The sequence below is a fragment of the Piliocolobus tephrosceles genome, chromosome 6 (assembly GCF_002776525.5).
Source record: "Piliocolobus tephrosceles isolate RC106 chromosome 6, ASM277652v3, whole genome shotgun sequence".
NCBI classification, from domain to species: domain Eukaryota; kingdom Metazoa; phylum Chordata; class Mammalia; order Primates; family Cercopithecidae; genus Piliocolobus; species Piliocolobus tephrosceles.
In genome coordinates this window covers 46,928,635-46,952,076 of record NC_045439.1, presented here as the reverse complement: position 1 = coordinate 46,952,076, position 23,442 = coordinate 46,928,635, and the positions used below count along the sequence as shown (strand labels likewise).

Below are 23,442 nucleotides of genomic sequence, written 5' to 3'. Positions count from 1 at the left end.
AATGACAAAAATATTAATACCTCGAAATTTCATAAAAATTGTTTCATTCATTTTTAATTGTTCAGTACATGCCAACACTCTGCTTTGAATTTCTTCATGTTCTCTTTTCTTCTCATAATATTCACACGAAAAGGGTGTTTCTGAGTATTTTAGTTGGTATTGCTTCAAAACTTCTTTATATTGATGTATATAATCATGATACATTTCTCTGTTAAAATTAAAAGAAATTATGTCTATGTAACAACAATAGATCTAAAAGCTTTGTAAATAGACTGTTAAAGTCTACTAAATCAAGCATAAAAGGCAAATCAAATGTCTTCTTATTCTTGCTTCCCTCAATATTGTCTGTCCTTCAGACTTTCCTTAACTTCACCACACTTCTCAACTTGACTCTTTTTCTTCATTATCTGAGTTATTCACTTCCTAATTCTATTCAATTTAACTCCTACTCCCACCATTTTAATGATGCTATTCTTCCCAAGGTCACCAATGATCAAATTTGTCCAACTGAATGATTTCTTTTTCGTACTGATCCTAATTAACACTGCAGAACCTGGTTCTTTGTTCACTTACTCCTAGTAGAACCTCTATCCTCCCTGGCTTCTGAGTCTCTACTCTCCCCAGCTCAGCTACTTCTATAACCATATATTTTTAATCTTCAATTTTCATTAGCTAAAATTATCACATGAAGTCATGTTCTATGTGTTAGAACTCTGGTTCACCATCATGTATACCCCATAACTATTTTATGAAGAAAATTTTATCACGGTTTAGAAGAACTCCTCTAGTCCAGCTCCAGTAGTAGTGGTCGCTCATCTACTTAGGCACAAATCTTACATGAGACAGTTAATTCTTGCAAAAGGACATTAACCTTTTTTTCTTATTTGACCTGTACTCGATTCTACAAGAATCAAAATTACGATGGCCTATGGGCCAAATCTAATCTGCCACCGATTTTTGTACAGCCTATGAACTACGAATGATTTCTACAAGTGTAAATGATGGAAAAAATCAAAAGTTTATTCCATGACACATTAAAATTATATGAAATTTAAACTTCAGTGTCCATAAAATTTTATTAGATTATAGCTCATTTATTTACATATTATCTGAAATTCTCTGGTGCCATAATAGCAGAGTTGAGTAGTCATGACAGATGTTTGCCCACAAAGGTTAAAATATTAATACTTACTATCTGGTCCTTTACCAAAAATGTTTGCCAACTCTAATCAACAACACTGAAAATGTTAAATCCAGTTCTTTATAGAAAATATATTCTTAAATCTTCTTTTTGCCCAATTCTTATCAAATACTTAGTTTCAAAAAAAAATCATAGAAAAATTTTTGAAAATATATGGTTCTTATATTCCTCAAGATTTTGTCATTTCTTGGATCAAAGTATACTCTATGGGGGAGTTTCTTAAAAGATACTCTGATTATCTCACCTTAGCAGATTAGGGAAGAACAAGTCTTCAAAAACTGCACACATGAGAAGAAAAGTAAGGATAACAGCCCTGTGCTGGTGAGCAGGTCTGAATCTTAAGAAAGTTTTAGGCCAGGCGCGGTGGCTCAAGCCTGTAATCCCAGCACTTTGGGAGGCCGAGACGGGCGGATCACGAGGTCAGGAGATTGAGACCATCCTGACGAACACGGTGAAACCCCGTCTCTACTAAAAAAATACAAAAACTAGCCAGGCGAGGTGGCGGGCGCCTGTAGTCCCAGCTACTCGGGAGGCTGAGGCAGGAGAATGGCGTAAACCCGGGAGGCGGAGCTTGCAGTGAGCTGAGATCCGGCCACTGCACTCCAGCCTGGGCGACAGAGCGAGACTCCGTCTCAAAAAAAAAAAAAAAAAAGAAAGTTTTAATTTCTTAATATTACTAAACTGTCCCCTTTAGCAAGAAAAAGCAGTTGTGCCCCAAACAAGCAAACAAGCTCCTATTCCTCTAAATGTATATTTGCTGATTAAGACCCACTTACTATTTAATAGCTTGGGAAAAATGATACAGGGAAGAAATACCTATAAGAAAATTAAGCCTGGGTCACCAGTTCCAGGTGAGATGAACATACCACATCCACCCTATTCATACTGTATATTCATGCTCACTCTTCTAACATACTCCATATAGAAACTCCAGCAGAGCCGGAGTCATAGTTAAAGAAGAGCCATTATTATCTCATCTGTGCCAGCAATATTATTTTTCATGAACGACTTGAACAGGGTTGGGAGATTAGGAGAAACAAGCAACTGGTGCCTCTACTTCCTCCATTATCCACGAAACCAACAAATGAGTTATTTTCCATTTATAAATGCCTGGTACTAAATCATCAATTCAATTAAGCTACGTGGCTGGTTTAAGAAAGAAACAGACAACTGTTTTCACTTTAATATCTTCAGTTAGCTCACAGAAGTCCTCTATAACAAACACTGTGAGAGAAGTACATATTTTAACTGGTTTGCTTTAGCCTCTTACAGAATCATTTTTAAGAATTAATGTTTTATAGTCATGACTTACATTGATAGATGTTATAAGAAGCAGTTATATATACTGTGTTTGGGGCTGGGGGCAGTCACCGACACATTGCACAATTTCCCCTTTAGAGGACCCAGGGGAGAAATTTCTCTCAAGCCTCAGGAGAAGCCTCTACTTACCCTAAGCAATTGACCTGTTTTTTTAAATGAATATTATGAATCCCAAACTGATTATATTTCCACAATGCCTTGACTACTAGGAATTTGAAAGCTTAATTCCTGCCTGTATCTAACAAATGTGTGGGATACATAGTATGAATTTCTAACTTCATCAAAGCCTTCAATTTCCTATATTTTCCTTACTTCTCTGTAGCCTTGATTTTTAATCTAGTTTCTTTAAACACTATCCTTTCAAGATGATTATTCAGTCAAATCATCTAAAATCCTTTTTTAAATGAAGCAGGATGTATAAATGACAACACAAGTCTCCTTCAGTGATCCCACCCTCTGCCTACCCTCTAGATGATGGTGTGCTCCAGCTTTCTCCTCTTTTTGCTCCATATATTTCCATGGGCAATCTCACATATTTCCTAAAAATGAAGTCCATATCTATAACTTTAGTCCCTGCCTTTTCTTAAGACTTGTCTTTGAATATATAGAGTATTGCATTCTAGATTTTGCACGTTTTTAGTTACAATATAAAAATAGATACGGCTCTCATCCAATTATATTAAAAATAAAAACATTTCAATGTTTTATATTAAGCAAAATTTTAATGCTATATAATGTGTTCAAAGTCTCTTGCCTTGTTTCATTACATTCACTAATTACATTTAATCCCCAAGACAATGGGTTTATACATATAATAAAGTAAATTCATACAATTATTGGTGTTTCTCTATTAGAATATAACCACTCCATTAAATCAGCAGTCTAAGATATACAAGTTTGATATAAAGTACCCTTCAAAAATCAATATCCCAAATTTGTAATAAGCTAATTCTACAGTTAACTATTCCCCCAGATGTTTGCCTAAACAGTTCACTCATAAAGACCATTAACTGATGGACTTTGCTATTATAATTGCTACTGAGAAATAGTTTATATCTAAGGCCATATCTAAATATATCTAGGGTTAGAGAGAGCTTTACAACAAGTAGGTAGACCTTCCACTGCACCCAAGGAGTCCAAAATGCTACATTTACTTAAAATCAAAAACTCCTTCATAGTACAAAATGTCTACATTTTTCAATTGACATTCTTACACACCATGTCCTAGTAATACAAACTTATAGAATTGATAAACTTAATATATGTATTATACTTGTCTTTTTCAGTAGTTTCTTGATAAATAGTAAATTGGTCCTGCATATAATCTTCATGTTTACGAAAAACATCACATGTTGGCTTCCAGCTATAGAAAAAATATATTTGTAATTAGCAACACGGAATGATAAACAAATTGACAGAGATAATTTAAAAATGAACATAATCATTTGAAGAGAAATGAATCTTTCTCTTCCTGGAGAAAACGAGTGTACATCAAGAAAAGTATTTCCATCTCATATCACTCCCACTACCTCCATTTGTGGACTATTATACTCAAATATCAATATTCATGAATTTTTATATTAAACTTGTTTTTGAACCATTACTAGGGAAAAAGCAAATGTGACATGGCTGGATTGTGTATTGCTATGGCATTTCTATTATACACTTTATAACACTCCAATATCAGCCTTTCTCTCTCATCACATTTCTAAGATTTTGGCCAAAAAAATTCTTTCGGAGTAAGTATTCAAAGAACTAGAATAAAGGCTAAAGAGAGGTTTTTTTGCTCCTTTAACACTTAGAAAACAGGTGTCACATCATCCTGAGTTACAAAAAAAGGTAAATCAGAAAAAGAGCAAACGAATTACAAAATCAGACAATACAAATATAACAAATATTCATCTTATACATTTTTATTATGTAACTTGAAAGAATATTACCAATACAAAAATCTAAAATGAATATATAACATGGTGGCTTCCAGTCTAAGTATTCTTCAAATATTTCCCTCTTTTCTAACATTTTTTTCAGATTCAAAAATTACACATACCCAATTTGGAATCACAGAAAAGTATATGTAAGACAATAACTATTAATTATATTCTCAATATTGAATAATGACTATTACTATTGTTTTGATAAATTATTTCCAAATGTTACTATAATTATACATTTTAACATCATTGATATCTTATCCTGTTTTTATCACTCAGTAACAGAACTCGTACCTAAATATTTGTCTGAATTTCTGATCATTTCCTTAGAAAATATTCTCCAAAATGAAATTAGAAGGTCAAAAATTATACATACATATATTCTCAATATTTTAAAATATCATAAATACTCATGGTCGTAAAGATAGCAACACTAGACACTGGAAACTAGTATGGGGGGGAGAGGTGAAAAACTATTGAGTACTACGCTCACTACCTGGGTGATGGGATCAGTCATACCCCAAACCTCAGCATCACACAATATACCTATCTGATAAACTTGCACATATGCCCCTGAATCTAAAATAAAAATTGGAATTATTTTAAAATTCCATAAAACTACATGTTCATTGAGAAGGTATTCACTATAGGCCTTTTGATGTACATCCTTCTAGACTTTTTGTAATTATATATAAATACACAATTACTAAATTGGCTTAATATTATGAATATTGTTATTTAACCTGCTTTGACCAATTTGTAATTTTAAAAAGCAAGTTGGAGACCTTGCTTTTTAAAAGACTTCCTTTACTGTTAACATCTTCCCGTGTCAACAAATATACGCCTATATCACAATTTTATTGGCTGCCTAGCGTTCATTCATATGGATACACCAAAACTCATTTAATCAGTTCCCTAATGCTGAACATTAGAGTTGCTCCTAACATTTTCCTATCATTACAAAAAGACTGAAATAGAACTCAATAGAAAAAATAAATAAATAACCTGATATTTTAAATGGGCAAAGGATCTGAATAGACATTTCTCAAAGAAGAGATACAAATGGCCAACAGACATATGAAAAAATGCTCAATACCTCTAATCATCCGGGGAATTCAAATTAAAACCAAAAATAAGATATTACCTCACACCTGTTAGAATGGCTGTTATCAAAAAGATGAATAAGGCTGGGTGTGGTGGCCCACACCTGTAATCCCATTACTTTGGGAGGGTGAGGCAGGTGGATCACCTGAGGTCAGGAGTTCAAGACCAGCCTGGCCAACATAGTGAAACCCTGTCTCTACTAAAAATACAAAAATTAGCTGGGCATGGTCGTGCATGCCTGTAATCCCAGCTACTCAGGAGGCTGAGACAGGAGAATCGCTTGAACCCTGGAGGTGGAGGGTGGAGGTCGCAGTGAGTCGAGATTGTGCCATTGCACTCCTGCCTGGGTGACAAGAGTGAAGCTCCATCTCAAAAAATAAAAAAGGTGAATAACAACAAGTTTTGGGGAGGATGTGGAGAAAAGGAAAAGGATGTGGAGTATTTGTCCAAAGGGAATGAAATCAGTACATCAAAGAGATATCTGCCCTCCCATGTTCATTTTAGCATTATTCATAATATCAAGATATGGAAGCAACCTAAGTGTCCCACAAGAGATGGTGGATAATTAAAGTATGGCATAGATACACAATAAAATACCATATAGCCTGAAAAAAAGTAGGAAATTCTGTCATTCAAGACAACATACATGGAACTAAAGGATGTTATGCTAAGTGAAATAAGCCAGGCAGGTAATGGCAAATACTGTATGATCTCACTTATATGTAGAATCTAAAAACGTCAATCTCATACACACAGAGAGTAGAAAGGTGGTTACCAGAGGTGGGGTTGAGGTAAAGAAAAAAGGGGGAAAGGGAAAACGTTGATCAAAGAACACAAGGTTTAAGTTGGAGTGGAGGAAAAAAAATTAGTGATCTACTGCACTATATAGTGACTACAGTTAAATAATATATATTTCAAAAGTGCTAGAAAAATAGCTTTTTAACATTCTCATCACAAAAAATAAGTTGGTAAGGTGATGAATATCTTAATTAGCTTGATTCTTTCGACAATGTATACACAGATCAAAACATCACACTGTACCTCCTAAACATACATAATTTTCAATTAAAAATAAATTTTAAAAATGTTCTGTGTATGGAAAAAAAGACTGACATAAACATTTGGTTGTACATTACATCTTTGAGAGGATCTCTATTTCCTTATGAAAAATTCTCAGAAATTGAATCACTTAATCAAAAATTATGCTTGGGCCAGACGCAGTGGCTGACATGTACAATCCCAGCACTTTCAGGGGCCGAAGTGGGAGGATCACTCCAGTCCAGGAGTTCGAGACCAGCCTGGGCAACATAGTGAAACTCCATCTCTATTTTTTTTTTTAAATCATGCTTATTTTTAAAGCTTTTAAAAATATATACCGGCATGTCATCTAAAAGATTTATACTACTGTACACTCCTACGGTGTATGAGAGTTGATATTCTTATTTACTGCCAGTGTTAGGTGTGTTTTTTTTTTTAATCTCAGCAAAACTCAGAAGCAAAAACAATAGCATCTAATTATTGCTTTAATTTAGATTATTTCTATTAGTAAGATTGAGCATTTCTGCACGTGTGTTAGACTTGTGTATTTTTTTCATTTTGATATTTACCTGTTTACCTTCTTTGCTCATTTTTCTAATAGTACTTTTGCTTTTTCTTATTATTTCTACAAGTATTTTATGTTTTTAAACAATCCTTATTTGACACTTTTCCTAGCCTATCCTTTTGTCTTTCACATCATTATAGGCTATTTTTCTCTTTAATTTGTGTGCAGTCATATTTATCCATCATTTCCTATGTGGTTTCTGGTTTTAGTGACATATTTAGAAAGACCTTCCTCTCTCAAAGATTATATAGCACTTATATTTTTCTAGTACTTTCATAGATTCATATTTCACATTTAAATATCATAACCAGTATGCTGAAATCATGCACTAGAGGTATTCATGAATTTAGACATATTAAAATCAACAGATCCTACCGACTCTCCTCAGACCCAGCAGAAATTAAGCTTTTACAAAGTACGACATATCTAGTACACGGTAGATTCTAAGGGGAAACTATTAGTACTTTTCCACAACCCAATGCAGCTAATTGAGGAAAACCACTGGTAAAATCTACTACAATAAAACCCAAATAAAAATAAAAGAAAATGGTCAACAACATGTAAGTTTTGGCTGATCAGATTACCAAAATATTTAAACACAATTCCAATGTTGGGAAGAGTATGAGGAAATAGGAACTCTCCTACATTGTTTTTTAATAATTCATTTTCTATTTATAAAAGTAACAATCTTTATAATAAGTCAATCAATGTGTCACTGCCTAAAATTTTGTTCTCATACATTGCTGGTGGGAGCGTAAATTGGTATAAACTTTTTGGAGAGCAGTTTGGTATTATTCACCCAATGTTTAAAAGTGCATACTCTTTAGCAATTTCACTTCTAGGAGCCCATTCCATAGCATCAGATCTCTATATATAGAAGTATATCTGTACATGACTGGAAATAACCTAAATTTCCATTAATAGGGGAATGGCTAAATAACAGGCTACATCAATACCATAAATACCATGGAGCTGTTAAAAAGAATGAAATATACATGCAATTACATGCATAGTACAAATTGCATTATATATTGTTAAATGTTAAAAAGCAAGTTGCAGAATGAAGTGATTCCATTTTTGTAAAAAGGAAAGAGCTATATAGACAGGTGTGTGTGTGTGTGTGTGTGTGTGTGGTGTGTAATAATGATGTTAACTATTCAAGGTCTAAAAGAATGTGAGTGATTACCTACGCAGAGGATGACACAGTAGGGGATGGGAACTGCAAGCAGGGAAAAACTATGCACACCATATATATGCATATTGCTTGAATCTTTGTATTAGGTATATATTACCTTTATAATTTCTTAAAACCAGTGGGAAAAAAGTAATGGGGGAAAAACCAAAAAGGCTTATTAAAATTTTGAATAACAAAATATTTCAAAACAAATATGATCCTAAAGTACAATACTTACTACAACATCCATATAAAAGTACAGAAAATTTATATTTGTAATAAGTCTTTGTTCTTTTTATGCCTTTGTTTCAAAATGTTTGTCTTCTACTAGAGTTAACTAGTAGAAACCAGTGGAAAAAAAGTAATGGGGGAAAAACCAAAAAGGCTTATTAAAATTTTGAATAACAAAATATTTCAAAACAAATATGATCCTAAAGTACAATACTTACTACAATGTCCATATAAAAGTACAGAAAATTTATATTTGTAATAAGTCTTTGTTCTTTTTATGCCTTTGTTTCAAAATGTTTGTCTTCTACTAGAGTTAACTAGTAGAATCCAGAACCTGAAGCCATGTTGAAAGAATTCTTAACATATTAAATATGTTTATTTTGAAAAACTTTACGCTGTATCCCCTCACACAAAAATAAGATCTTGAAAATTCAAAATTGGAAATCGTTTCAAATTTATCTAATAGGAATTTTATATACTGAGCTTATTCAAAAGTTTATAGTTAGATTAACTGGATCTGAATTAGTGAGATCTTATAGTTGTTTAGTTCTATTTCTCTTTTGATCCTCCTATAATCCCTTTACATAGTGGCATAACAAGGCACATTAAGACTTGATTCATTAGCTAATATAGAATACTACTTTGAAGCAAGTATCTTCAACTATAAGCTCAAAAACCCTGAATAAAAGAATGTAATGAAAATGGAATCTTTCAAATACTCACTTTCTGCAGTTTTCTTTAATTTCCTCACTATGTTTACAGTAATGATCAATTTCCTCATCTGTTGTATTTATAGTTTCATGTATCCTACAAATAGTTACTTTGTTTTCCTTAATATCTTCACAGCATTCTAGAAAGAGGAAATATTTTCTTAAGGCAGAAATCATAAATTCAAAATAAACAAATAGGGGGAAAAAATGGGTATGGCAGCTTACCTAAAAGGAAGAGAGCCAGAGAATGGAGAGGAAATGAGGCTTGAGATGGGTGGAACCGTATACTAAAATGCAGAGAACCAGGGCCAGGCCTGATCCTACAGCCAGAAGCTAAGAAGGATTTCAGTTGGGATTGAGAAATAAATGTCCCTTGTACCTCATCTTTAACATAAGAGGGCTAGATTCAGTGATATCTAAGGTCAATCGTATCTTAAGATGCTATGAATTCGTGCAAACATTTACTCATTAATGACACTAACACAAGCCTTCTGTTTCTGAAAAATGTGAAATTTCTATTCATCAACTCTATGTCAATTAATTATTAAACTCACTTATCTTTGTTACTAGTGATTAAATGATAAAATGGACATAATTTCTTGAAAAGATTAAAATAAATTCTTAATATGCTGTATTTTTTTGATTGCAGAAAAGATAACTAAACTCGACCTTTTCAGAATGATTAAAAAATTTAGAACTCTGTTTTTTATGGTTGTTTTGTCGGATCTTAAAATACTATACAGTATTTGTGTGACTTGCCTTGCTATTTCTCTGATAACATTATTTTCAGAATTATTATTTCTGAAAATGTGGCATCTATCAATTTTGATCCCTGATTTCTGGTGGTTTCTATAAAGATAAAAAAATTTCACTCAACTATTTGAAATAACTTGTTATTAGAGAAAAATAACATCTTTTCAACTGCACCTAAGGGGTCATTTCTGCTTAAGACAAAATTCTTCACAAAATAATTAAATGCTGAATATAGAAGTTTATTATCAAACAACTATAGTTAAGTCACATCTATTTTGTCTAGGGTAAACAGTTTATTTGTCGCTAGAGAGAACTGACACAAAAGTTATAACGCCAACAATAAGTTGCCCTAAACAGGGCAATTGTCTATTATGTGTCATAAGGAATTAAAAGACTAAAATATCTTGATCATGCAAAGCTACTTACTATTAATTCTTTGAATCATCTCTTCTTTAGTACTTATGTCTTGCTCATACTGGAAGACTAAAATAAACAACTCTCTTGTGATTTCAATTCATTGTTAAAATGCCAAAGGCTCATACAAAAAGCTACCTATTTTTCCACTTTATACCTACCAAATTCTAGCAAAAGTCTGTCCAAACTGACAAACAGGCTGTCATTCATCTTGGATACTATGTTAAATGAAAAAAAAAAATTATAAGGAAAGATTTTAAGTCATATGCAAAACAGGATATATTTGGTAACGACCTTTTCGATATAGCATTCTTCACAGGAACATGTGGGCGGAGCCAGAACTGGAAGGAGAGAGGTCCCCTGAGCCCATGGCGACTTTCCCAGTCCCTTCCTGGGCCAAGCCCAAAACGAGCGCTTTAGAAATCGTTGTTGAGTCGGCGCACGACTTGAAGCTTTGGGGATGGGATAGGAGGCACCCGCATAACCGCTTATGCGTGGGACTGCAACAAGCGTCCGGATCTTCCAGGATTCACAGACACCCACATTTCTCCACAGGATATGCCCTTTAAAATAAACGTTCTGAGTATGTCCCTTGGTGACGAGTGTACAACCACGTGTAGCAAAATTCTAACGAAAGCCCTTCCCCAATAGCCCGGTAAACCTAGAGAAACAGTGCGATTTCGCATTTACGAATTTACCAAGGAGAATCAAAAAAGCGGAGTTTTTCATAGGACTGCCAATTCGCATTACAGCATACGCCTGAGGCGGGGTTCGTGTCTACCGTTCCCCTCAGAGTCCAGAAGTCACAGCCCGCGCGCTTCGCGGTGGGAGCTGGCCGGCCGATTCCCACCCTCACAGCCTCCCGTCCTGGCTTCCCCTCGCCCGAGGCCGCAACACCGCATCCCCCCACCCATCCTCGGCCGCGCCCACAGCCTCGGGCCGCACCAACCCGCAAGATAAGGCGACTCTGGTGGTTCTGAGGGGCAGGGCCAGCCAGCCCCCTCCCACCCACTCACATGCTCCCCCTCAAGAGTCGCCGGCCCAGGGAAAAACCAACACCCACAGCCCCCTTCCCCACGCACCTAAACAGCCAGCCCCTCGGGACCCGAACGCCCACACCCTCCCTCCCTGGGGTCCCAAACTCCACTCAAGATCCCCGGGCCCGGGGACGCCACAGCTGATCCTGACCCCAAACGGCCGGAGTCTTGGCCTGGCCTCGCTCAGCCCCGCCCCCACGCCCCTGGTGCCAGCCCCAAGAGACCCCGCGGAGCACGCCGCGGGATCCGCAGATCGCGCTGAAGAGCAGCGAGATCGCGCTTTGGACGAGACCTGCGTGGCTGCAACAGCTCCTTCTTCGCGGGTGGAAGCGCGGAGGAAGCCCCGTAAAACCCCAGAAGTGGGTGCTGAAGTCAGGGGACCCTCAAAGAAGTAGGGACCTGTCAGGGACTCTCCTGTTTTCTTGAAGACAAGTGTTTTTTAAAGCCTATTTATTCCTCTTGTAACAAATTTTTAAAAATATTTTGGAGTACAGAAATAAAATTGATATTAACTTTAACAAGACAGTAAAAAATACTCGATTCAGTAATCAAAATTCAATTCTGAATTCAGTATTTTTCAAAACATCTTAAAAAGCAAGCACAATTCAAATACATATTAGTTGAATGGACGTTTTGAGACTGACTCATTTGCTCAGTTTCAAATAAAGCACATTTTCTGTCCAAAATGCTGTCTTCAGGTAATTTATGCTCTTAGGTTTTGTCTGCCTATCCAACGTGAAATAAAGAGTGTAAACAAAATCATTTAAGCAGTTCAGTCCTCCAAAGTGCCTCAATCCATTGTATATTTCTGGTAGAAATGTTTTTAACCCTAAATGATCTCAATAATTGTCTCAAGTCACCAAAACCTAAGCTGTTTCACAGAATATTTAAGTGAAAAAGAAGGTTTCAGAAGTTTTTCTTGCTTAATTGCCTCAGATCAGATATGCATAACCAGTTTTATTATAGTGTGCTGTCATATTGCTCACTAGTTGGTATTAATACGCATCAAAACTAACATACGTTTTGATAATGTAAGAATTTAGCAGATTTATTCTTTTGTGTGTGAAAAATCTTTTTACTTCGTTTTTCCAGGTTTACTGAGGCATATTGACAAATAAAAATTGTATTTACCAAGTACATGATATTTGGACGTATGCATACATTGTGAAATGATTACCATGATCAAGTTAATTTGGATAACACATCCATCACCTCATATAATCATTTTTGGGTGTGTGTGGTGAGAATCTTTAAGATCTACTCTCTTAGCAAATTTCAAGAACACAATACAGTATTATTAACTAGTCACCATGCTGTACATTAGATCTCCAGAACTTATTCAGTCTGCGTAACTGAAACTTTGTACCCTTTGACCACCATATTTCCTCATTCCCACCTCCTCCCTCCCCCAGCCACTGGCAACCACTATTCTACTGTCTGCTTCTATGGGCTCAGCTTTTTCAGATTCCCCATACAAGTGAAGTCATACAGTATTTGTCTTTCCGTGCCTGACTTACTTCACTTAGCATAATGTCCCACAGGTTCTACCACCACCCACGTGGTCACAAATGACAGGATTTCCTTCTCTGTTAAAGCTGAATAAAATTCCGTGTGTGTGTGTGTGTGTGTGTGTGTGTGTGTGTGTGTGTGTATGTGCGTGTGTGTGTTTATACATTCATTGACAAGTGAATGGATAGGTTGAGTACATATCTTGGCTATTGTGAATAATGTTGCAGTGAACATGAGAGCACAGACATCTGTTCCACAAAGTGATTTTATATCCTTTGGATATATATTCAAAAGTGGGATTGCTGGATCTTATGGTAGTTCTATTTTAAAATTTTGAGAAGCCTCTACACTGTTTTCATAACGGCGGTACCAGTTTGCATTCCTGCCAAGAGTGTACAACTTTTCCTTTTTCCCATATCCTTGTCAACACTTGTTGCCTTTTTTATCATAGTCATTCTAACAGGTGTGAGGTATCCTACTGTGATTTTGATTTGCATTTCCCTGTGATTATTGATGTTGAGCATTTCTTTATACATCTGTTGGCCATTTGCACATCTTCTTTTGAGCAATGTCTATTCAGGTCCTTTGCCCATTTTTAATCAGATTGTTTGTTTTCTTGCTTAGATATTAACCCAAATTTACTCTTATTACATTTGTTTATATTTATTAACTACTACTTTTTAGGAAAACATAAGAAAGCAAATATAAAGTGCAAAGCTATTTTGTCTTGCTGGCACTACATTGCTATGACTGTCAAGAAAATTTAGTAGGTAAAAAGTTAGTCCACTTCAATTTAACACTAGATTTTCTTATGAAAATTTGTAGAAATCTAGAAACACCACCTTACTGAGATCTGAAAATCAATTTATTTGCATTTAAATTCACATCTATACATATCCTAATTACCCTCATAAAAGTATACCTAAGTTCTACCAACACCACTGCCATCTGTCTTATTCCATTCCAAAATTTTCTTCTGGAAAAGCAATGAAGATGCTCCATCTACTGGAGAGTTTTAAATAAATTTTATATCCCCCTCTCCCTCCTCCTATTCCCTCTCACTCCAGTGAATTATAGTGCTCCGTTTGAAAAATTATAGAACTTTGACTCAGATAAACATTTGTCTTAACAAATCATTTTCTGGGAAAGCACTCCCATAAGATAAAATTTTCCTTATCTACTATTGACACCTTTGCCTCTTGATCCATAATCAAGAATCTGAAGAAATCCATTACTTAAACCCACTGCTCATTCTAATTGCACTGTATTCCTTTTCTTCCTTTTATTGCTTAATTTGTCTAATAGGAAGCGTGTGTCTCCTACCTACAATTCCTCTCCACTCATTTCCTAACTGACCTTTTCAATTCAACTACTATCTCCATCACATTTAACTACTTTCTCAGGTAATCAAAACATTTTAATTCCAAATCTTATGGTCTTTTCTCAGTCTTACCCTCCTCCCTTCCTTTTTCTCTAACTTTCTTCTATATTTGGTTCCATTAAAACTCTCTGCAGTCCTGACTTCCAAGACACTACTCTCTTCTAGTTCTCCCACCTCTCCTATCTGCCCCTCAGATTTCATCTTCTACTTCTTTCCCCTCACCATCACCATGGACTCTTACCAAGATTTTTTTCCTTAACTCTACCCTTCTCTTTTTGGGGGGTCACGCATCCATAATAACTTCAATTATCACACCTGTGCTTATACTTCCAGTCCTATCCTATTATCGGGGAGTTATCCAAATATTTATCTTTATACACTTTCCATCAATTTTGATTTAACCTGATCTAAATCCAAAGTCATCTCCCATAAATAGTCATTCACAAAGTCTTGCTGATTTTTTCTTTGATATATTCTTTGTATGCATCCAGTCAACTCTATAAACAATCTTTGCAGTCAGGCAGATACCGATTTAACTTCTGGATCTGTCATCTGTTAAGTCAAAACTCTGGGCAAGTTTCTAACCCAAGCTTTCGTTTCCTCATATATAAAGTGGAAACTGTAATAACTCCAACATCATAGGATAGCTATGAAAATTAAATAAAATAATTTCTATAAAGCCCCTAATATAATGCCCAGCACATAGTATATAGAAAATATAGAAGACATCAGAATGAAACTTCTTCAAATTCTAGCTATCAAACATATGATCCTACTTAAATCTTCATTATTCTATCCTCCTTCTGTTGTTACAATAGGGGAGCTATCTCTCCTCTTATCTAAAGCCAATTCCTCCACCTGTACTTGAGTACCATCTCCTCTTGCCTCCTCAGAAGTGTTAAAATATCAAATATGCCTTTTCTCTCATGTGTATTCAATCTCTCCCATTTAATTGGATCCCTGTCATCAGCTTTAAACATGGTCAACTCTATACCAGAAAAATGAAAGAGAATCTTCCCTAACATTAAAGGTTTTATGAATCAATTCATATTTCTCTCGCAGCCAACCTGCTTTCTAAACAGTTGTCTAAGTGTGCAGTTTCCCTCCTAACTCTTTTCTTACTCCAATCTGCCTTCCAATGCCATTATGCCATAAAATTTGTTCTACGATGACAATGACCTCATGACACTAAATCCAATGAACATGTTTCAGTCCTTATCTGACCTGACCTCTGCAGCATTCAATGGTATTTATCACTTTTCCTTCTTAAAACACTGCAGTAGCTACATTATTTTTCTCCCATCTCTCATAATTTTCTCTATCTTCTCTTTCAGCCTCCTCTCCTTCCACTCAGCCATTAAATGTTATAAATCTCAGGCTCAGTCCTAGCCCTTTTTTCATCTGTGCTCCATGTGCATGGTTTCTAATGCAGCCACTATACAGGTGACTTACAATGTGTATCTCTAGCCCAGGCCTCTAGTGTCAATCCAAACCAGTAATTACAAACAACAAAAATTAATTCTGGCTGATTTAAGCAAAGGTAAAATTTGTGTGAAGAATACTGCGATCAGGCATGGTGGCTAATACCTGTAATCCCGGGACTTTGGGAGGTCACGGCACAAGGACTGCTTGAGCCCAGGAGTTCAAGACCAGCCTGGGAAACACAGAGAAACACCATCTCTATAAATAAATAAATAAATACATAAATAAATAAATAAATAAATAAATAAATAAATAAATAAATAAATAAATTGGTGCACACCAAGTCCTAGCTACTTGGGAGGCTGGGGCGGGAAGATCACTTGAGCCCAGGAATTCAAGGCTGTGATGAGCTATGATCACACCACTGCACTCCAGCTTAGGCAGCAGAATAAGATTCTGCCTCTAAAAAATAATAATAAAGTAAAAAATTTTAAAAATGATGCCGTGTAACACAATACTCCCCAGAACAGCTACAGAACCAGACTCATGTGCTATATAGCATGAAGCAATAACCACACTCTTACCACAGATTTGGTAGTCAAGACACCATCACTACAACCAAGCACTGAGGGCTGCAGCTCACACCACTATCATGAGCACTACCACAACTGCCCTACAAACACTATCTTACTTTAACTGTCACCTGTTAACAGATAGGATTCTTTCTAGGGCACACTTGTTGGTGTAACTCATTCCAATTCAAAATCTTGGGTAGATATATTTCATTAAAGAAGCCTATGACACACAAATCACTTCTTCCTCCCAGACTGTTAGAGTAAAATATTGTCCAAACATAAGAACTGGATATAAATGCTGGGCAGTCAAAAAGAATAGCAACTGTTCATGACACCTATCCTCTGAGTTCCAGACCCATGTATCTAATAGCCTACATGATAAGCTATCTTAGTCCATCCTGCACTATAACAAAACACCACTAACTAGGTAATTCATAAATAATAGAAATTTATTGCTCACAGTTTTTGAGGTCAGTAAGTCCAACACTGAGGCACTGGCAGATTCAGTGTCTGGTAAGGGTGCACTCTTTGCTTCCAAAATGGTGTCTTGTTGCTGTCCTCCAGAGAGGACAAATGCTATGTCCCAACATGGTGAAGAGGACAAAGTCATTCTCTCAAGCCCTTTTATAGACACTAATACTAAGCCCTCATCACGCCTCTTAATACTATTGCATTAGGTATTAAGTTTCAACATGAATTGTGGAGGGACACAAACATTCAAACCATAGCACAAGCTCAAACACAGCTCATGTATTTCCCCCACTAATGCTGACCTTCTTCATCCTTTTCATTAATGAGACCAGAATCTATTTGTGCGTACCAGGAACCTACACCTTGACAACCTTCCTCTCCTATCATCCCCCATATCAAATCCATCATAAATCCTACCATTTTTTCCTCTTAAATATCTTCCAAAGATAAAGATATTTCCTCTTAAATATCTTCCATCCATTTTTCTCTATTTCAACTGCCACCATCTAAGTCCATTCTCTCACCTGGATTATTGTACTAGCTTCCAAACTGGTTTTGCCACATATCCACTCTAGCCCTCTTGTCCATTCTCTGTCCAGCCTGTGACAGAACAATTCTTAAATGTAAATATTCTCTCTCTCTTTCTCTCTCTCTCTCTCTCTCACACACAGACACACACACACACACACACACGCACACCCCTATGTTAAAGCATATCAATGACTTCCTATCATTCTAAGAATAAGGACAAAATACATTTTTATTGGAAAAATTCAAAATTTATTTTTCAACAGACAGCATCAGCAGGTACCTGTGTTGAAACTACAGGTGTTTCTCTACAGATCATGTATTCATAAAGCACTACTAGCTCAACAGTGAGAAAGCCACTTGGGTGTTTCCTGCAACAATACCCACTTCACAGTGTGAACGGGTACTATTATTGTATTCTCTTAAAATTCCAGAAGGAAAGGCACAACTTGGCAAAACTTAAAATTTTTTTTTATCCTAAGTCAGGTGCAATAACTAAGAGACAAAACTTGGAGTAACATTCTGGCCTTCAATAAAGACCTTCCACAGGAAGAGAAAAGACTTCTCCACCCTAAAGTTATGGTCTTTTTCTCTCCTTCCTTGTTAACCATTACAGCATTGTTTCATCATTTGCTCAATATTAACACATGTACAAAAGTGAATTTTTAGAGAAGAAATAAAAATATCTTGAATATCCAGCTGTTCCCACCAATACATCAATCCTTAGGGATTGGGAATCCTTCAGCAGTCATAAAGTAAGAAAATAGAGACTATGGCTACAAAAATAATTTTAAAAAATGAATTATGGGCCCGGCGCAATGTCTCATGCCTGTAATCCCCACACTCTGGGAGGCCAACACAAGCAGATCGCTTGAGTTTAAGACCAGTCTGGGCAACATGGCGAAACCTTGTCTCTAACAAAAAATAATAATAATAAATTAGCTGGGTGTGGTGGTATGTGCCTATAGTCCCAGTTACTCAAGAGGCTGAGGCAGGAGGATGGCTTGAACCTGGGAGGCGGAAGTTGCAGTGAACCAAGATTGCACCACTGCACTCCAGCCTGGGTGACAGAGTAAGACCCTATCACAAAAATAAAAATAAAAAATAAATGAAGTAGATAAATTAAAGCTTTCACAGCCAGGACTTGCCTGTTCTAACTTTGCAGTCTCCATGAAATACTTAGGAAAAAAAATCTTCATAATTACATGGCATCAGTCTCACTAACGAATTTTTTTTTAATTAGTACGTGAACCTGTGATAGAAAACATGCCTTTCCATGAGTTTCAACTCTAGAATAAAAATCCAGATTTTCAATAGAGTAGGCATTGGCAAATTGCATTACGTCACCTAATATTCCCCACTCAGGTGCCCACCTCTTCTAGCGTTCAGGAAGATGAAGACATCTGAGAAGTGTGGGAAGGGCATTGGCACACTTGGGGCTTCGAATGAACCATACTTAAATAAGCAGCAACACACACATTGACTCCCTAAGGACTAAAGTAAGCCCATGTGAGGGTATCCTACTTAAGGTTCTAGGGTTGAAGAAACTTTGTAATTCTACAACCTTAGTATTTTGGAGTTTTTTAAAGGTACACTCGAAACAAAACAAACAAAACAAAACAAAAGATAGGTACATGGTTAGATGGCATATAAAACAGGTCCCTAAATATATGACAGATCTTGTCCACTTACCCAAATACAGTTACCTTGTAAGTATACAGTACCCCTTCCCCCAGTTAGGCTAAGCAGTTATGTTTTCCACTTGGTTCAATAAGCTCTAACTGTTCTACCTTAAAATAGGTGACAGACTTTGGAAACAGTCACTCTAGGGGTGCGAAGTTTCTATGTGTACTTTGTCACAAGTGACAAAGCTACTTTCAAGGCCCACTTCTTCCAAAATTTAAAAAAAAATTCTAGTCTGTATTTGTGTTGTTATAAATTTTTTTTATTTTTCATTGTTTGTTTTTATTTTTTGCAAAGCAGCTTAGCAACAATTGTGATTGTATGACTGTCTGAGGTTGCAGACACAACTGGAAACATCATTTGCATATCAGTAAGAAAAAGGAAAACAGGAAATGGAGATGTTTCTTAAGAAAATGAAAAAAAAAAAGAAAGAAAGCAGATTCTAGAGATTTCACCAGCTGCATTCCTCCTTCTATGCAGGTTCCCATTTTGTTTAGTTGACCACAGTCTTGTTTTCTTCAAAGAAGTGAGGGAAACTGGTGTTTAGGAACACTGTTAGTAGCTTCTGGTTTTTCCACATTAGCACTGATACCTGAATGGGAGCTATCCATCTTAGAGATAGGACATCATTCACAATGAAAAGAGGGATGCTGGAAGGGTGTCAACACTGGTGCTGTAGACCACAGAGATCTCATTGTTCTTCATGGCAAGGCCACCATTGAGCATGCTGATGTACTAGTTCCACACGACAGGGTCCACATTCATCAAATGGGCCAGAATTTCCTTGGGAAACATTTCTGAGACTCTTTCCATTCATATCTAACATCCACGGTGAAAAAAACAACATCCATGGTGTTCTTGATAGCCAGCTTCTTTCCACGGCATGTCTAGTTATTGTTTACCTTGTGCATCATATAGTGGACCTTCAAGTTGCCTTTGGTGGCGAAAGCTTGTCTATATATGTTGCACACAAAAGGTCTCTCTCCAGTGTGAGCTCATTAATCTGAAGGCACTAGCAGACAAGAAATTCTTCCCACATCATGTGCAGCTGTGTTGCCTGGCCTGTCTGCATGATTGAGCTGCTAAAAAAGTGTCAGCCCAAGAACATGGCCAAGGGTCTGATAAATATGTTAGAAACTTCAACTCTGACATAGGTTGGATGTGCTTGTATAAATATTAATGGGAGACTGCTCCGACCTTCCATCTCAGTGCAGCTATTGTCAGAGCTCTCAGCTTTGCCCTGGCATCGGGAGACTCTGATGTGATAGTTTCTGCTTGGCTATTGGCTGGGTAGAGTGCCTGGAAGGCCATAGTTTCCATGGCATCTGGACTTTGGCTCTCCATTGGACCATTTTTTCAGCTGCTCTACCACTGCAGGCTAAAATAGGCAGAACCCACATCTAGGGAAGCCATCATGTAGTTAGAGTAAGTGATGCCAAGTGGATTCTAGGGGGAGGTGCAAGGACCTTTAAGGAGCTACTGGGAGCATCTTGGCAGTTGACTTTGTCTACATCAACTTTCTACAACATCATCATAACAGATGGCACTTACATTGCCATTCTCACTGGCCATGATTGGCTCAAGACCAGTAAAATCACCAAGATTCTCCAGCATGTTAATATGTTGATACAACATGACCGCACTGGTAAATTTCTTTTGACTGATGAGGCACAACTTTATAGATGTGTTGTACTGGTGAACCCCAAGATGTATCTTCAAGTTGCCTTTGGTAGAAAAAGCTTAGCCATAGATCTTACATTGGAACAGTCTCTCCCAAGTGTGGGCATGGTAATGCATTTTGAGGGATTTATAGCAGCTTAAGATTCAGTGGTAAATGAGACATTCATTGGGGTTGGTGGTGGATTTGTCAATGTTCTCCATCAGTTGCTGCAATTTCTGGGTCTCTCGCCCTGGCTCATGGGTTTCACTCCCTTGGAGGCCACCAATCCTTGGGGAATTATAGTTTGGTCCCACCCCAGGTTGTGTGAGTCCACCCTTACATTCTGAAGAAGATCTGAGTGGCAGGTCATCAAGCAAACAGGTCACTGATGAGGTCCTTGAGCTCAGTACCCGAATGGAGATTTTGGGGCACACCTATGGAGGGCACCCCTGCTACAAAAACAAGTTTGCTACCTAAAGAGAGACTTAATTCATCTATGGGGACAGGTACAGAGAGTGCGTGGGAATGCCATTGCCTGCTCCCATTTTGTCCTAGAACTTGAAACAGCTGAAGGTTTGCCTTTACCTGGAAATATCTATGAAAGCACATGTTGGGTTATCCTTGGTGGTGAAGCCATGACCACAGACAGAGAACATGAAAGGTCTCTCTCCAGTGTGGGAGCAGAGTTGGATCTATAAGGAGCTATCAGTCCCTTAAAACTTGCTATGATAATTAACCTTGTGCTTGTAGACAATAGTTTTGTCCTTGGCTTTGACATCCCCCTTGAGGTGTTCCATGGCTTCCTTTTCCCTTTCTTGGATAGGTCTAGCACTACAGTGTAGAATATAGAAAGAACTCTGGAAGAGCACAGAGTCCAGGGTGTGAGGTAGCAAAGTATTCAGGAGGCAAGACATGACACTCGGGAGCACATGTGTCCCACTTCATGATGAAGGGTATCAGTCCTGGGGACAAATAGCTAGTTGTGAAAGGGATGTTGGCATGAGGTAGCTTGGCTTGTTTCAAGACATCCACTGGAAGACAGACCTTGGCTTCCAGTGTTCTGGCTGAGCACAGCCACAGCTGCAGAAACCTGCTGGAACATGTGGCTGCCCAAGGTCTATAGAGTATCACATCCCTACCCCCATGTGAGTGCAGGAGACTCACATGTTCACCTGAATTCAGATCTTCTGGATAAGCTGGATCTGCTGCAACTGCTGCAGAAACAGGATCTGCTCAAGGACCCACTGGATACTGTTGGTGCCAGGCATAGAAGCTGATTCATCATAACTTGTTGCCCCATAGTGCCTGAAGAGTCACATTTGTGTTGGCCACTTTCCCTTTGGGTAAATAGCTTATGTTCTGGGGTGCAGGTGGCAGGGCAGTGTCTGTCTCTAAGTACATGACAGACTCTGCACCCAGCTTCTCCTTAATGTCCCCTTAGCTGCCACCATTCTCCCTATGCCCATTCTTACTGCTTGGACTGGGTGGCTGGTGGCTCAGTACAGCTCCAAAGAAGTCTTCTCAAGGCACTGGCCTCTCGCTGTCATACATGATGAAGACAGGTGGATTTTTTGTACAATTTTTCTTATGTTCCAAGAACTGAGAGACTAAAGAACTTTGCACAGCATCTCTCAGTTGTTAGTCTCTTCCCAGTGAAGCTGCTTTACCGCTGCTTCATTCTCATTCAATTTATCACCATTTCTGAGGTGGGTCATTGGAGCACCTGGCTCCCCTGACACTGGCGCGATCAGCTTGCATCTGCAAACTCCAAGTCAGCTCTGCAATGACTGCTCACCTTGGTCCTTCTCCAAGGTGATGTGCTGTGGTTTCACCTGCTTGTTCAACAACATGATGAGAGCACTGGGTGCTGGGGGGAGCTGCAGTTATTTGGCCTCCAGCACAAGTTACTGGAGTTGGGAAAGTTAGCCCCCTTCAGGTGGAAAGCACATGTCCTAGTCAAGGACAAAATTCTTATCATGGCCTACAGGGACCTTTATGGTCCTGTCCCTACCTATCTTTCCATCTTCATATTATACTAACTCTACCTTCCTCTGCAATCCATCTTTATGAACTTCTTTCAGTTCTTAACATGCTCTTTCCATCACAGGGATATTGTACTTGTTGGCTCCTCAGCCTGGAATGTTCTATCCTTCTTTATTTAATAACCTGTTACTCATTCTTCAACTTTAAACAGTCTCAGCAATGTGTGTTATAAACTCTCATAGTTCATGCACTTGTCCTTCATAGCAATTAGCACAGTTTTAATTCTCTATTATTTGTGTAACTATTGTATAAATACCTATCTCGTCCACTATACTGTAGTCTCCATGAGTACAGGCCCAGTTCCCCATACACACACACACACACACACACACACACACACACACACACACACCTTGGCACTCAAAACAAATAGGCTATAGCAACAGTTTGTCATAATGGCTATTATCCCAATTCAATTCATAAGCACTTCTGAGAGAATAAAGTCTAAGAACTGTCCTTATAAGAAAAACAGTCACAGATGAGGAAAAATCTGCTACCTCTAGACTTTCAGTTCGGCAAGTCAAAAAATTCTCTTTGGGCAGGACAAGTGGCTCACACCTGTAATCCTAGTATTTTGGGAGGCCGAGGCAGGCCAATCACTGGAGGTAGGAGGTCGAAACCAGCCTAGCCAACATGGTGAAACCCCATCTCTACTAAAAATACGTTTTAAAAAATTAGCCAGGCATGGT

General features: G+C 37.5%; 1 protein-coding gene across 1 annotated transcript in view; it reads right to left on the bottom strand.

The window, feature by feature from the left end:
* Positions 1-11,689, bottom strand: part of C6H14orf39 (chromosome 6 C14orf39 homolog) — a 54,236-nt gene extending 42,547 nt beyond the window's left edge. Inside the window, exons 1-6 of the mRNA XM_023230009.2 lie at positions 11,527-11,689; positions 10,606-10,662; positions 10,457-10,513; positions 9,291-9,417; positions 3,795-3,884; positions 21-208 (exon numbers count right to left, since the gene is read on the bottom strand). Coding sequence (XP_023085777.2) covers positions 21-208; positions 3,795-3,884; positions 9,291-9,417; positions 10,457-10,513; positions 10,606-10,654 — 511 coding nt within the window. The 5' untranslated portion in view covers positions 10,655-10,662; positions 11,527-11,689. The remainder of the gene's footprint in view (positions 1-20; positions 209-3,794; positions 3,885-9,290; positions 9,418-10,456; positions 10,514-10,605; positions 10,663-11,526) is intronic.
* Positions 11,690-23,442: the final 11,753 nt, after the last annotated feature.